Genomic DNA, 16,452 nt, shown 5'->3' on the forward strand with positions numbered 1-16,452 from the left:
GGCTGGGGCAAAAACTGGACTGGAATGGGTCCCATGCTGATGTGTCATCAAGGAAACTCTGGAGTTGCTTGGGTGCCACTCTCTCCATTACCTTTCCCAGAAACGAGGAGTTTGAAACTGAGCAGTAATTGGAAGGATCTGTAGGATCCAAGGATGGCCTTTTCAAGAGCGGTACCACCACAGTCTCTTTCAGCCCTGCTGGACAGACCCCCGACTCCAGGGACAGGTTGATAATGTCCACCAGGGCCCCCCCTATTATTTTGCCACTGGCTTTGACCAGCCACAAGGGACATGGGTCCAAGAGGCATGTGGCTGGCCTAACAGAAGAAGAAAAAGAAGAGATTGGATTTATACCCCACCCTTCATTACCCGAAGGAGTCTCAGAGTGGCTTACAAACTCCTTTCCCTCCCCCTCCCCACAACAAACATACTGTGAGGTAGGTGGGGCTGAGAGAGCTCTTTCCTGGACTGCTCTTGAGAGAACAGCTCCGAGAGTACTTATAAGTGACCCAAGGTCACACCAGCAGCTGCATGTAGAGGAGTTGGGAATCAAACCCAGTTCTTCCAGATTAGAGTCTGCGCTCCTAACCACTACACCAAATTGGCTCTCACCAGCATGCAGGATCCTGTCAACATCGGCATAGGAAAGCTGGCTGAAGTTGTCAAATACCTAATCACCATTTTACAGAGTACCTGAAACAAAAAAGACATCCCTTTCCTGCCCCCTTCCCAGCGTAAAATAAGTGCTGTCAGTACAATGGGAACGTGTTCTCTTGAAAAGCCTGGACTTCTACCATGGGCTCTGTAGCTGTGCAACTGCTTTAAAGCTAGAGGCAACCAAAAATTTAATTTGGAATGTTGTTGCTGGGTGGATATAGATAATGCAGGTTATATCTTAGAGGGGGTTTGATTTGAGAGGCAATTTTTGCAATATGTACATGGAATCCAGTGTCTTATTGCATTGCAATAATACATGTGGCATGGTCATATCTTAGATGAAGGTCAGAGAAAAGGTCTTGGTTTAAAACTTTGGTTCTTTATCAAGATGGATGAAGCACTGGCCCTGCACACTCCATGTCTGCAGCCAGGTCCCTGCCAAGGTCAGGAATGTGTCTCCTTCCCTCTCAGAGGCAATGTGTGGAGAGGCAAGGGGATTCTTGGTCCTAACTGAAGTGGGCGTGTCTGTTCGCACACACGCATGCCTAGCAAAGCTGGGAAAGAAAACTTCACACGGGCTTTTGCTACCAGATGACAGTGTGACATAATTAAAAATGGAAAACCGCCGCCTACTTTGGATATTCTTGACAGCAGGGAGCATTTGATAGTACCTGGCAGTCATTTGACAACCTTTGACAGGTCGATTCTTTGACATCCTAAACTTAGTATAGACATGCTCTGCCTTAGCGAATACCTCCGGCACAGATGACATTTGACTTTTTCATAAATGGACACTTTTGCACACCCAGCTTCTATAGATAATGTTTGCATTCATTGCATACCACTCCTGATTCCTTTAGAGCCCTGGGATTGTTTCAAAACATTTTTGAGGAACCAGCCTGTCATTGTTAGGGAATCAAGATCAAGCGACTGAACAGGACATGCTGTTTTAAACAAGGGAGTTAAAATAAACGGGGGGGGGGGGAGCCCTTCACCCAGTAATGCCACACAGCACAATAGCGAGCTAAATATAGTTCCGGATTAGAGAGCTATTGTTTCCAATCCTTCTATATAAAAACTTGGGCTCTCCAAGTGGAATGCCACTTGACCTTTTGTGTTCAACCAGCCTGTGCTTGTATTTAACCGATGCCAGGACAGCAGACTGCCCCTTGGAGGTGTCTTGTGTTGACATGACAGGCCCTGGTGCGGTATCCTGGCCATGTTCCGGAGACACAAGACCAACGCTTCAGAGCACAAGAGGAATCCTGCCGTTCAGGGGTCTGCCCTGCCAGTGCCCCAAAATGACATGAGGTCTTTCTTCAGCCTCTCTCAACTGGTCCTTTCTGCCGGCCACCTGAGACCCCCACCGGTCCTGAGACATTCAAAGATCACCTACTTCGAAGTGGAGATTCTAGATGCCCAAAGCAAAAAGCAGATCTGCGTCGTGGACAAGGTAAGCAGGTGTGCATTTCTGTGAGTCTGGACTGTGGGATGCGGGGTCCAATTTCAGCACCAGCGGTGTATAAATATGCTCTCAAGGGAAAGCATTTTTCCTTCTGCAAGGTTTTTCATTTACATCAGTTATACGCCCCCCCACCCCAAGTTGCAAAACGCTTGTGACTCATCCCGCTAACTGAATCTGATTTGTGTGTGATGCTCATATTGTACATTATATTTAACTGTATACGTTAGATAAGGCCGATAAGACACGGACAAAAGGTCTGCTTCAGTGCAGCGCTATGACTTTTTAATTGGGCTGAGAATCCAAAATCCTACACTGCGCAGAATGTCCATCCCACCGTCACCTTCCCCTTAGGCTAGTGCAGCTCGTAATGTAGAGTTTCAATATTCTTGGCTGTGGTTTATTCACTAGCATTTTCTCCAAAGCTGTACCTGTCAGTGTCCCCTTGCTGACAGTCAGTATCTGTGGCATATTCGTTATCCATTATTCGCCACCAACATTTGATATCCAATGTCACTGAACAACTAATATTTTATATTATGGTAGTAAGTGGTATTTGTTGACTGGTGGAATTTAATATCTGAGTTTTAGTATCTGATGGGGAACCTACTTTTTTATTTTATATATTTATTATTTGATAGCTAGTATTCAGTTTTAGTAATCAGCAATCTTTATTTAAAATTGATTTACCTAATTCTCAATGTGGCCTCACCTGTGGATACTTAAATCCAGTGAATGGGGGTCATGGACAGATCTCTCTACAAACCTGTAAAAGCCCCAGGTTTACAGAAAAACCTGAAATCTAAATAATAATGATGATGATGGTGATGAGGACGTTAATCCCCCCTCCAATGACAAAATGATCTAGTGTAGTTTTTTTTAAAAATGGTGCCTCTCCCCAGGACTGTTGCTAGGCAACCACAACAGTTTTATTTATTTATTTATTTATTAGATTTGTACCCCGCCCTCCCTGCCAGGGCAGTACTGCCAAGCCCTGGGCTCTCTCAGGAAAAGTGTGTGTGTGTGTGTGTGGGGCTTCACAGGACTGTTTTGGCCTTTGATTCGTCCACCTCAGGCCTGGCAGCAATTGCAGGACTTGCAGGACTTACCTAGGCCTGGCTGCTTGCTACTGTTTAACAGCAGCCACCCTAAGAAAGCCAGTGTGGTCTAGTGGTTAGAGTTTCAGGGTAGGGTCTGGGAAACCCAGGTTCGAATCCCAGCATGGTTGTTGTGTCAAACGTGGTTATTGTGAGGACAAAAAGGAGCTGATTTGGTCCCCACTAGGCTGGCCAGGTTCCTGGTCAAGGTAGGGGATTGTTCGCTTTTGCAAGCTGGCCAGCAGGGGAAGCCCCACCCCCAAACAGACGTCCCCATGCGGCATCAGCAACATGTCGACATCACTTCCACTTCCAGAAGTGACATCATAATGTCGGCGACATCAGGGGCGACACTCTACGTTTGGGGCAAAACTCTATAGTTTGTAGCCATTTCTGCCATAGAGTTTCCCCCCAAAAGTCGTGTTGCGCCGATGTTGCTGACATGATGGCATCACTTCCAGAAGTTACATCAGCACATCGCCAATGTCTCTGCCCCACCGTCAGAACGCCCTCCAACCCACCCAGCCCCCCACCAGCAGAAGGAAGGCACCCCGCTGTGGAGGAAGGCAGGCATGAATGAAGGAAATAACTATAGCTGAAGGGGGGGGGGCGGGCAGATGAAAAGTATCTTGGTTGGGATACGGGAAGGACAGAAAGGAACAGGGAAAGTTGGAGATATGGGGGACACCACGTGAAGGGAAAGAGGAAATAGTGTTGGGATGGGAATACAGGGGGACATGAGTGTCAGGTTCCACAGCCAAACAAAGGAGTACACGCTTAGCATAAGGTTATACTTTATTGTAAGAGCTATAGAGGCAGTAACTTCAGCACTGTTAGGAATGGCTACGTTCCTACAAGCATAATGGGATATAGGGTATTCGTACGCACCCCCACCCCCCACCCCTAGGCCAATCGGCCTGACTCCCATGTGCGGGAGAATGGGACCCCAGGCCGTTAAAGCCAAAGCTGCGAATCGAAACCTATCCCACGGGTAATTGATGGGAAGACGCTACACAGCCAGCCTACAAGGTCAGAGATAATAAAGAACAAAGGAATGCTACAGCAGTTGGTACACAGGTCAAGTAGATGCGCACTTGCCCATAAACATCATGGCAGCATAGCTGACAATGAGGTGCCTTCTGCAAGTCCTTGCAGGTTCCCAGATGCTCAACTCGGCCTGGCTTGGCCAGCACCATGCAACTTGGTCAGAATTTTCCTGGGAAGAGGCTGCCAGGGGGAAGGAAGGAGGGAAAGCTGAAGATGGATCAGATTAAGATACATTCTCTGGTGGGTGGGAAAGGGAGAAGGAAGCAGGAAAAGGGGGGAGGCTATAGGGGGTTGCTAGGGAAAGGAAAGAGGAATGGCATAATGATGAGCACCTCTGAAGGAGAAGAACAGTGCTTTTTGTAGTCTCCGTGACACTCTTAAAGGCTCAATGGCCATTGCATCCATTGTATATTCCTTGGCTTTGTTAAAAACAAAACATTGTACCTTGCCTCTTAGCACATTGCTCCTGAGGTGGCTTCCAACTGTAAGGATGAATGACACTAGCAATAAAATATCAACATTAAAACTAGTGGAAAGGAGCACCACACATTCAACATATTAAAAAGAGCAGAAGTGGAATTTAAAAGCAAATAAATAATAAATAATCTCTGCTTCCATTCCTTGGAGACACCCCTTTGTTAGCTCTTTCCCCCCTCTGTCTTCCTGTTCTCTCTTTTCTTTCTCTCTCTCTCCCCCCCCCCTCGGCCCCTTGGTCCCGGACACCCAGTCAGTCAATACAGGCAGCCGATCTACTTGCCTGGTCATCCAGCCTGCTGCCCACCCCTGCCAACGTGAAGCGACTTGCCAACCTTAGCTTTCTTCCCCACCTGTAAAACGGAGAAATTGTTTTCCAGAAAGTGTTGCAAATGCTGAATCTCTTAATAAGTGTTGTATGTAACTAAATGTGTAGGGTTGTCAATAGGGATGCCAGCCTACAGGTGGGACCTGTGGATCCCCTGGGATTACAGCTCATCTCCAGACTACAGAGATCACCGTTCCCCCCTGGAGAAAACAGATGTCCCTGCCCCCCACTGAGGACCCTGCACTCCCCAGGCTCCACCCCCAAACCTCCAGGACTTGTCCAACCTGTATCTGGAAACCCCACCCACCACCCCCCTGCAGGTGACCAGGGTGGACCTGGCAACACTAGTTGCCAACTTCCTGGTGGGGCCTGGAGATCCATTGCAACTGATCTCCAGACTGCAGAGATCAGTTCCCTTGGAGAAAAAGGCTGCTTTGGAGGGTGCAGCATCACACCCCAGCTGAGCGCCCTCTACTCCCCAAACACTGCCTCCCCCAGGCACAGCCCGCCCCCATCGCCAGCAATTTCCCAGGCTGGGTGAGGCAGGCAGATTACTGATTAGAGCTTGACCGAGATGGTCTGGGGGAGAGACTGTTCTGGGGAAGTTCCGTTTGCCCTTAGGGTATTTCCCAAGGTTAGCACCTTTGTTCACTCTTTGTAGCCACAGGGCCCCTGTCACCTGTGAGCGACCGATTTCAGTGTCTAGTTAGGGCATCCATCAATCCCAGGGATCTCCCCCCCCCTCAAACATCACAGTGCAGAGCAGGTGAAGAGGAAGTCCACACGCCTCAGGCCTGTGTGCCGCAAGGGAAACCAAATCAAACACATTCCTCTTTCGGCTCATGTGAGAGGTCAGGCCGGGGCAGAGTGGCCAAAGGGAAGCACCGGAGAGGCAGGCAGAAGACCCTTTCCAGCCCCACTGGCCCTGTCCCTTTTGGCCTCTGTGCCCAACCCGGTGGAGGGGGGGTTCTGGGGACAGAAATTGTGGCTCACCTGCCTCTGGGGCTACAACCAGTGGCACCCCTCCCCCCTTCCACTCCAGCCAAAGATAAGGAAATTTAAGTTCCACTGTTTTAAAGAATTGACCATAAGAACATAAGAGAAGCCAGTGCTGGATCAGGCCAGTGGCCCCTCCAGTCCAACACTCTGTATCCCACAGTGGCCAAAAATACCAGGTGCCATCAGGAGGTCCAGCAGTGGGGCCAGAACACTAGAAGCCCTCCCACTGTTGCCCCCCCCCCGGCACCAAGAATACAGTGCATCACTTGCCCCAGCCTGAGAGTTCCTGTCTATACCTTGTGGCTAATAGATTGACTTCTGCTCCATATGCTTATCTAATTCCCTCTTGAAGCCGTCCATGCTTGTAGTCGCCACCACCTCCTGTGGCAGTGAATTCCATGTGTTAATCACTCTTTGGGTGAAGAAGTACTTCCTTTTATCCATTCTAACCCAACTGCTCAGCAATTTCATGGAGTGCCCACGAGTTCTTGTATTGTGAGAAAGGGAGAAAAGTACTTCTTCCTCTATCTGCTCTATCCCATGCATAATCTTGTAAAGCTTGATCATGTCACCCCTCAGCCATCATTTCTGCAAGCTAAAGAGCCCCAAGCGTTTTGACCTTTCTTCATATGGGAAGTGTTCCAACCCTTTTATCATTCGAGTTGCCCTTTTCTGCACTTTTTCCAAAGCTAGAATATCCTTTTTGAGGTGTAGTGACCAGAACTCTACACAGTACCACAAATAACACTGCACCATTGATTTATACGGGGGCATTGTGATACTGGGTGATTTGTTTTCTATTCCCTTCCTAATAATCCCCAGCATAGTGTTGGCCTTTTTTATTGCAGTCGCACACTGTCTAGACATTTTTAGTGACTTATCTACTATGACTCCAAGATCTCTCTCTTGATCAGTCTCTGCCAGTTCAGACCCCATCAACGTGTATTTATAGTTAGGATTTTTGGCTCCAATGTGCATCACCTTGCACTTGGCCACATTGAACCCCATTTGCCATGTTGACGCCCACTCGCCCAACTTTGACAGATCCCTTTGGAGTGCCTCACAATCCTCACTGGTTTTCACCACCCTGAACAACTTCGTATCATCCGCAAATTTAGCCACTTCACTGCTTACTCCCAACTCCAAATAATTAACGAACAAGTTAAAAAGCAGTGGACCAAGTACTGATCCCTGCGGTACCCCACTGCTTACCACCCTCCACTGAGAAAATTGCCCACCTACACTCACTCTCTGTTTTCTATGAACTAGCCAGTTTTTGATCCATAAAAGAACTTGTCCTTCTATCCCATGATTTTTGAGCTTACTTAGGAGCCTTTGATGAGGAACTTTATCAAAAGCTTTCTGGAAGTCAAGGTAAACAATATCTATTGGATCCCCCTTGTCCACATGTTTGTTCACCCCCTCAAAGAACATTAACAGGTTAGTGAGACAAGATCTTCCCTTACAGAACCCATGCTGAGTCTGCCTCAATAGGTTTTGTTCATCTATGTGCCTACTAATTCTTTCCTTAATAATGGTTTCCACCAATTTACCCGGTATCGACGTCAGACTGACAGGCCTGTAATTTCCCACATTAGCTGACATGTGGGCGTGGCTTGCCAAGCCCGGACTGTTTAAAAAGGAGCCTGTTGCTCCATAGTTTGTCTCATTCTGGTTCTTCTTTGTGTTCAAATAAAGCTGTTATCACTGTTCACCTGCTGTCTCGAGTCTCGTATCTAACACCCTGAAAGAACACTAACAGGTTCGTGAGACAAGATCTTCCCTTACAGAACTCATGCTGAGTCTGCATGAATAGTTTTTGTTTATCAATGTGCCTGCTAATTCTTTCCTTAATAGTTTCCACCAACTTACCTGGTACTGATGTCAGACTGACTGGCCTGTAATTTCCCGGATCTCCTCTGGAACCCTTTTTAAAGATGGGAGTGACATTAGCTACCTTCCAGTCCTCAGGAATGGAGGCAGATTTTAAGGAAAGATTACATATTTCTGTCAGGAGATCCACAAGTTCACATTTGAGTTCTTTCAGAGCTCTTGGATGTATGCCATCTGGGCCTGGTGATTTATCAGTTTTTGTCTATCAGTCATAGGACTTCCTCACTTGTCACCTCAATCTGCATTCAGCTTCTCAGCCATTTCCCTATCACCCTTGAGTACTCCTTTTACCCCTTGGTCATCCAAGGGCCCCGCTGCCTTCCTGGCTAGTTTCCTGCTTCTAATGTATTTGAAAAAAGTTTTATTGTTGGTCTTTATGTTTTTTGCAATATGCTCCTCATATTTCCTTTTTGCCTGCCTGATCACAGACTTGCATTTTATTTGCCACAGTCTGTGTTCCCTTTTTATCAACTTCACTGAGACTAGCTTTCCACCACTTAAAGGAATCCTTCTTACCTTTTACAGCTTCCATTACTTTGCTTGTTAACCATGCAGGCTTTTTTCTATACCTATTTGTGTCTGAGCTTTTACGACTGTAGTTTTAAATAGTCTCCAAGCTTCCCCAATGGTTTTGACCCTTTCTACTTTTCCTTTCAGTTTCCTCCCCACATGTCCCCTCATATCAGAGAAGTTACCCCTTTTAAAGTTAAAGGGGGTTGTGTCAGTCTTTTTGGGCAACTCCCTATTATACAAGTATCAAACTTAATAACATTATGGTCACTGTTCCCAAGTGGTGCAAACACTTTTACATCTCTCACCAGGTCTTGGGTGTTACTTAGGACCAAATCCAGGATTGCCTCTCCCCTGGTACGTTCCGTGACCATCTGCTCCATAGCACAGTCAATCTCTTTTTCCCGACTTGAACACATATTTACCCAATCTATGTGTGGGTAGTTAAAATCACCTATTACGACACAGTTATTTCGTCTAGCCACTATCTTTAATTCATTCATAATTTTATAAATCCTTCTCTATCTTTTGATCTGGTGGGCGATAACATACTCCCAGTGTTAAGCTTCCTTTTGGGCCCACTATTTCAACCCATAGCATTTCCAGAAGCGAATCCAATTCTCTTACCCTTTGAGTCTTACTGGGCTGTATACCCTCTCTGACATACAGAGCCACCCCACCTCCAACCCTCCCCCCCCAATCCTTCCGATATAATTTATAACCAGGAATCACCGTATCCCACTGATTTTCCTCATCCCACCAAGTTTCTGAAATACCCACAATGTCTATCCCCCCCCCAACACCAAGCACTCCAACTCCCTGATTTTACTTCGGACACTTCTAGCATTTGTGTATAAACATCTATAGTTTCCCATCCATGTGAAGCCCGCAACCTCCCTCTTGGTGCCTTGAGACCTTTCCAGGCAGTCCATATCATTAGCCACAGTCTCAGTGGGCAATTCTAATCCATTTCCTTGTAGAAAAGTAACAGCTACCCCTTCATCTCTTTGAGATGAGCCATCCCAAACCACGTGTTGTTGTTGTTGTTATTTACTTCATTTATACCCTGCTGTTCTCCCCTGTGAGGAGGGGCTGACATTCTCCTCTCCTCCATTTCATCCTCATCACAGCCCTGAGGCTGTGCGACTGGCCCAAGGCTGCCTAGGCAGAAGAGGGGATTCGAACCTGGGTCTCTTGGCTCCCATTCCAACACCCTGACCTCTGCACTGGCTGAAAGCTTTCATTGAAATAAATGGGACACAGAAGTGCTTAACTGTCACTGAAGCATGCCCATGGAGCACGAAGCGGCACAGGTTCATTCTTTTTCCCAGCCTCAAAACTGTAATGTTGGTGAACAGGAAAAGCAAACATTGTTTTCTTTTTTCCCCCTTCCTCCTTTCAGATACCGCCTTCATCTACTCTTCTGGATGTCAAACACAAGTTTCACAAAGTATGTAAGTACCTGGCTGTTTGCAGTTGGTAAATAAGTTCATTCAAGTCATCAGAAAAGACTGGGTTTCCTTTGAAGTGCAGTGAATACGGAAAGGCTGAAATGCTTTTTGTGATCTGAGGCAGATCTTGAGTGCTAGAAATACAGTAAATAATTTTGAGTCAGTAAAGAGTGAAATAAGTCTCACTGTGGACATCACACTTTGGCTGCAGTCACATTGGAGGCTTAGCATGATCTGGCAGTGCCTCTATTTGTGGCAGTTTAAATCATCGTGGATAGGGGTAACCAGATAGACACAGCCCATGGTCAGCTGTTCAGAGTTGGCAACCCTAAGTATGTATCCAACCTTGATTAAAACAGCCATAGACCAGCAGAAGTCACAGTCTGCATAGATCACAATAAAACAGAGCTATGATACAGTGGGTAAACAATAATTAAATATGTACAATTATTAATAAAATTCTTCAATATGCAAAACTTTCTCATGGCCTTTGCAAGCTGCCACACAAAAGCTTCTCATTACGAGCTGAAGCCTGAGAGTTTTATCTGCCAATCACATCCTGGCATGCACCGAATCTGAGTGACCAGGGTGTCTGCCCAGCAAAGGGAGAAGGAACTGAGAGTGAATCTCTTGATAAAAAGGGCAGCAAAGTGACACCCTGCTCTATAGTTTCAGTCTCCCCTGAACTACAGGGGCAAAGCCTGTCTGCCTTGGGAGGCTTTTTGCATCACCCCTCCAGAACCACAGAAGGGAGTGCAGGCCATCTGGCAAGGGGAAATGCCTTCCGCTGACAAGGAACCTCCAGTTGGGAGAGATTAGCGGCCGGGGCGACCACATATCTAGAGCTCTCTGAGGACAGGTAAGTCAGTGACCTCTCTATGTCTGACTGCCGCCCAGTGTCCAACTGCTTTTGCTCTAAAATTTGTTTCACCTGGGCATACCCCATATCCAAAACAGAATGAGAGGAGAAGCTCGGACTCACCAGCTTGTTATTTCCTGCCTTTAGCCATGAAGATTGATGACTGTCACAGAGAATCAAGGGAGTTAAGCCCTGGGGATTATAGTTTAGTTTTAGCCAAAGGTTAACAGAGGCAAGACACACCCTGGCCCCAACTTTACCATACCAGTTTCCAGGTGCAAATTTGCATTTGAGACACAAAGGAGCATTTAAAGGGCTGCTCTCAAAAATTTCAATTGCACTCACTCCAAAGGTGCAAAGCAGGAAGAAGGTGGCCCGGGCATTGTCCTCTATAAAAGCTGAGCCAGTATTTTGGCCCAGAATAGTTTAAGGGCAGCTGGAATATATTGTCCACCCTTAGTACGTAAAATTTTAATTATATTGTGGGCAGGTTTTGGGGCAACATCGCCTATGTTATCACAGTACTTAAACCTTTGTTCCCCATCGTTCCCTATGGCTCAAGATAACTTTCAGCAAATAATTAGGGTATCAAACAAAAAAACCTCACATACACCCCCAAAGCCTAATGCAATGCAAAAAAAAAAAGACCTGCCTCTTAAAGGACCTGGTGAATAAAACAGCCATGCAATGCCTCCTAAAAGCTCCCAAGTGCAGTACCCCCTCACCTCCTCGGGGAGCCCAATCTGTAAAGTGGGAACAGCCACAGGAAAAGTGCAGGCCATAGTTGATGCCAGGTGGGACGCTCCGAATGAAAGAACACCTGGAAGATAGCTGGTGCACGGGGACATCCGGGGAGAGACGGGCCTTGAGATAGGTGGATTTAGGGTTAAGAACATAAGAACATAAGAGACGCCAATGTTGGATCAGGCCAAAGGCCCATCCAGTCCAACACTCTGTGTCACACAGTGGCCAGAAATACCAGTGCCATCAGGAGGTCCAGCAGTGGGGCCAGGACATTAGAAGCCCTCCCACTGTTGACCCCCCCCCCCAAGCACCAAGAAGACAGAGCATCACTTGCCCCAGAGCCCCTATCTATACCTTGTGGCTAATAGCCACTGATGGACCTCTGCTCCGTATGCCTATCTAATTCCCTCTTGAAGCCGTCCATGCTTGTAGCCGCCACCACCTCCTGTGGCAGTGAATTCCATGTGTTAATCACTCTTTGGGTGAAGAAGTACTTCCTTTTATCCGTTCTAACCCGACCGCTCTGCAGTTTCATGGAGTGCCCACGAGTTCTTGTATTGTGAGAAAGGGAGAAAAGTACCTCTTTCTTTACCTGCTCTTTCCCATGCATAATCTTATAAACCTCGATCATGTCACCCCTCAGTCGTCTTTTCTCCAAGCCAAAGAGACCTAAGCGCCTTAACCTTTCCTCATAGGGAAAGTGTTCCAACCCTTTTATCATTCGAGTTGCCCTTTTCTGCACTTTTTCCAAAGCTATAATATCCTTTTTAAGGTGTGGTGCCCAGAACTGCACACAGTATTCCAAATGAGGTCTCACCATTGATTTATATAGGGGCATTATTATATTGGCTGATCTGTTTTCAATACCCTTCCTAATAATCCCCAGCATAGCATTGGCCTTCTTTATTGCAGTCACACACTGTCTCGACATTGCTACCTCTGGGCTGGGAAACATCTGGAGATTTTGGGGGTGGAGCCTAGGAAGGGCAGGGACCTCAGGGGGCACAAGGCCAAACAGCCCACCCTGCAAAGCAGCCGTTTTCTCCAGGAGAACTGATCTTGGTTGTCTGGCGATCAAGTGCCATGTGGAGGTTGACAATTCTATGTGGATCCCGGGCCTTTCAGCCACTCATAACCAGCTCCTTGCTCCTTACATTGAACCGGCAACCCGTGAAGCTGTTTTCAAAGAAGCTCAGTGTTTTTCTGTCAGCCAGCAGCACCTCACAATAAACTTTAGTTTATCCCCTCAAGTCAATAGGACTTAAACATGCTTAATACTGGCTGGTCATTCTCTCTCTCTCTCTCTCTCTTTGAGAATGGGCCTGCCATCCAACCCTCTCCTCCCCAAATGCCTCCAGATGTCATAGCCCTTTTCTGAGGCCCTCTCCCACTCCCCAAGGCCCTGAAAGACAGGGGTGCCTTATCTTCTTGCCGTCATTCCAAAGTGTTCTTGAGACTTGTCAGACAACAAAATTCTCTCCCATCCACCGGAAATGACATTTGGGACCCATCTATTTCAGGGCTGTACAACTTAGTCACCAAATGTCTTGATGTGTCTCAGTTTCACATAATTTATCTCGCCCAGTTGATAAGTAAGACAGCAAGTGAACAATTACAATTGGAGTAGCTACTCTTTCTTCCTCACATTGGATCACCACTTCATTCCTGAAGTTTTGCAAACCTTCCTTTGTTTTATTTAAAACACTTTTATCCCACCTTTCTGCCAAATTAGGGGTCTCAAGGCAGGGAAGAGCTTAAAATAAAATAATTTTTTTAAAATAAAAATATTTTTTTTATTTAAAACATTTCACGCCACCATCCCACCCGATCAGGATCCCTCAGGTGGCACCCACAAAAACATTAAAACATTTGAACAATTAAAATCGACATTTAAAATGATAGAACAATACAATAAAAACACCAAAACCAGACTCAGGAAGGAGGTCCAATAACCGTTATTGGGTGTACAAAACAAAAAGCAACCCCCAAACCCTGACTTAAAAGCCAAATAAAAGCCTGGCTGAGCTGACGCCTCCTTTCCAGGGCCACAACGTCCTTGTCCCAAAGCAAAGATTGCCGCCCTTTTAAAAGCTGAGGCAGGCTCAGCCCCTCCCATCCTGTGGAGTTCCGTGGACTCCGGTTGGCTGACAATCCCTTGGATTTGCATGAGGCTTAAATGGCAAGGATTGGGTGAGAGCCCTGGAGGAGAGGCGGGACTCTTAAGGATGATTACCACAAGGGTCAAAGTGGGGAGCCGTGTTTGTCTGAAGCAATAGAACAAAGAGTCCAGTGATAAAAGTAAAACAAATTGGGCTTGGAAGCATGAAATACATGAAATATTACCAAAAATCTTAAAAAGTAATATAAAAAAACAAGTCTTATCTTATTTTACATGTAGTTACAACTGCTAGAATATTGTATACTAAATATTGGAGAAGAAAGGAGATACCTTCAAAAGAAGAAATAATAAACAAACTATAGTTTTAAAATTTAATTTAATTAACATTCTGCCGTATAATTAATGTACTAATCTCAAGATTGCAAGAAGAAGAAGAGATTGGATTTATACCCTGCCCTTCACTACCCAAAGGTGTCTCAGAGCAGCTTACAAACTCCTTTCCCTTCCCCTCCCCACAACAGACACCCGGTGAGGTAAAAGAAGAAGAAGAAGAGGAGGAGGAGGAGATTGGATTTATACCCGGCCCTTCACTACCCAAAGGTGTCTCAGAGCGGCTTACAAACTCCCTTCCCTTCCCCTCCCCACAACAGACACCCTGTGAGGTAAAAGAAGAAGAAGAGATTGGATTTATACCCCACCCTTCACTCGGTGTCTCAGAGCGGTTTACAAACTCCTTTCCCTTCCCCTTCCCACAACAGACACCCTGTAAGGTAGGCGGGGCTGAGAGAGCTCTGACACAGACTGCTCTTTATTCAAGAACACCTCCGACAGAACTACGGCTTGCCCAAGGTCATCCAGGAGCTGCAAGTGGAGGAGGAGCGGGGAATCAAACCCTGCTCTCCCAGATGAGAGTCCGCGCACTTAACCACTACACCAAACTGGCTCTCCCTTCCACAGACTGGTCACAGTAATTTCTCAGATGAAGCTCTTTTGAGAAACGGGAGAAAGAAGGTCGACATGCCCCATCACAACAGAACATTAATCACACATCTGTGCCTCCTAAAAACAGAACGTTAATTATACTGTGGTGCCTTCTATCAGGCAGCGAGGGAGTTAAAATGTTGGACTTTTTTTGGACTTGTGTGCCTAGGCACAAGATATTGGACTGTATATATATATATATAGTGTCTTTAAACCTATGTTGCCTTTGTGTTTCCATCTTTTGAGACTGTGTCTCATTGTAATGTTTTTGTATGAAGAAAACTATGGAGAAAGATATATCTTTGAATAGTAATTCATGTTTTGTACAGCACTTGGATTGGGTCCTTTATAGTGAGCTGTCGTAGGGGCTTGTCTATTTGTGGTTGTATCCTCCAGGTGGGGTCTGGAGATCTCCTGGAATGACAACTCATCTCCAGGCTACAGACCTCAGTTAAAGGTAAAGGTGAAGGTTCCCTTGCTCGAAAGCCAGTCGAGTCCGACTCTAGGGTTGTGGTGCTCATCTCCGTTTCAAAGCCGAAGAGCCAGCGCTGTCCAAAGACGTTTCCGTGGTCATGTGGCCGGCATGACTAAACAACAAGGCGCACGGAACGCTGTTACCTTCCCACCGAAGTGATACCTATTTATCTACTTGCTATGTCTTGCTTTCCAACTGCTAGGTTGGCAGGAGCTGGAACTAGAGACGGGAACTCACTCCGTCATGCGGCACACTTGGGTCTCGAACTGCTGAGCTAACGACCTTCCACAGCCTGCAGTTCAGCGTCTTAACCACTTGAGCTGCCACAGCTCCTACAGACCTCAGTTACCCTGGAGAAAATGGCTGCTTCAGATGGTGAATTCCTACGTCATTATACCCAGCTGAGGTCCTTCCCCTCCCCAAATTCTGCCCTCCTCAGGTTCCAACCCCCAAACTCCAGAAATTTCCCACCCTGAATCCTCTGGATCACAGTGTAGATGCAGCTTCCCTCTCACTTTCCTTCTTAGCTCTAAGCAGAATTTTCTGTGATGTCTGAATCAGAAAACAAGGCCCAGGACTTGCCATCAAGAGTCCAAAGGCCACTTTAAAGTATGGGGTGAATGGATTTCTTCAATCATCATCCTTATACTAATACCGAAGTAGCCCCCTCTGTGCGGATATCTAAATCAGCCCAGAGGGGGCACTTGGGGGGCAGGGGGAGGTTTAAGCACACGTGGGGCAGTCCCCACGTGTGCACAAAAATCTGAACCCCCGCCAAAAATATCGGGGGGCTATTTAAATCCCCCAAAACCAACAGAGCTTTTCCTGCGCATGCGCAGGAAACGCTCTGCAGCCGCCCCGGCCTCAGAGCCAGCCGGCCAGCCAGGCGGACGGGAGAACAGCGAGGCCCGGGTGGCTGCAGCCTCCCGGGCCTGGTTCGGAGCTGGACGGGGGGGGAACACCCTCTCCAAAAGACACCCCCGCAACCGCCCCTCGCCTGTTTCCCGGCCCCGTGGCAGAGAATAGGTGATCGGCGCGTCGGCGGCGTCAGGCTGGGCCGGGCGCTCAGCGCAGGAGGCGTTGGCGGCGCGGCAGGAGGAGGAGGTCCCGGAGAGAAGCGAGTGGGGGGGGAGGCAGCGAGGCGAGGGCAGGCAGGCAAACAGGCAGGGTGGGCGGGCGGGCGGGGGGAAGATCGGCCTCGGAGCCGGCGGGCGGGCGCTCCCCCGGTCAAAGTATGCTAAACTAGGATTGCACACACCCCTTCCCCCTTGCAGAGCGCGCAATTCCTTCCCTCGCCCTGGAATATGCATTCCCCGGCGCTTCTGCAGGGCGCCCTTGAGGCAGGCCCGGCCTCCC

General features: G+C 47.4%; 1 protein-coding gene across 4 annotated transcripts in view; it reads left to right on the forward strand.

The window, feature by feature from the left end:
- Positions 1 to 1,775: 1,775 nt before the first annotated feature.
- The window catches only part of TECRL (trans-2,3-enoyl-CoA reductase-like), a 52,172-nt gene continuing 37,495 nt past the window's right edge, over positions 1,776 to 16,452 (forward strand). For all 4 annotated transcript variants that reach the window (XM_015416948.1, XM_015416956.1, XM_015416963.1 and 1 more), the window contains exons 1-2: positions 1,776 to 2,110; positions 9,870 to 9,921. In XM_015416948.1, the coding sequence (XP_015272434.1) occupies positions 1,877 to 2,110; positions 9,870 to 9,921 (286 nt within the window). In that variant the 5' untranslated portion in view covers positions 1,776 to 1,876. The remainder of the gene's footprint in view (positions 2,111 to 9,869; positions 9,922 to 16,452) is intronic.

Source organism: Gekko japonicus, unplaced genomic scaffold, assembly GCF_001447785.1.
Source record: "Gekko japonicus isolate JY-2015 unplaced genomic scaffold, Gekko_japonicus_V1.1 scaffold3150, whole genome shotgun sequence".
NCBI lineage: Eukaryota > Metazoa > Chordata > Lepidosauria > Squamata > Gekkonidae > Gekko > Gekko japonicus.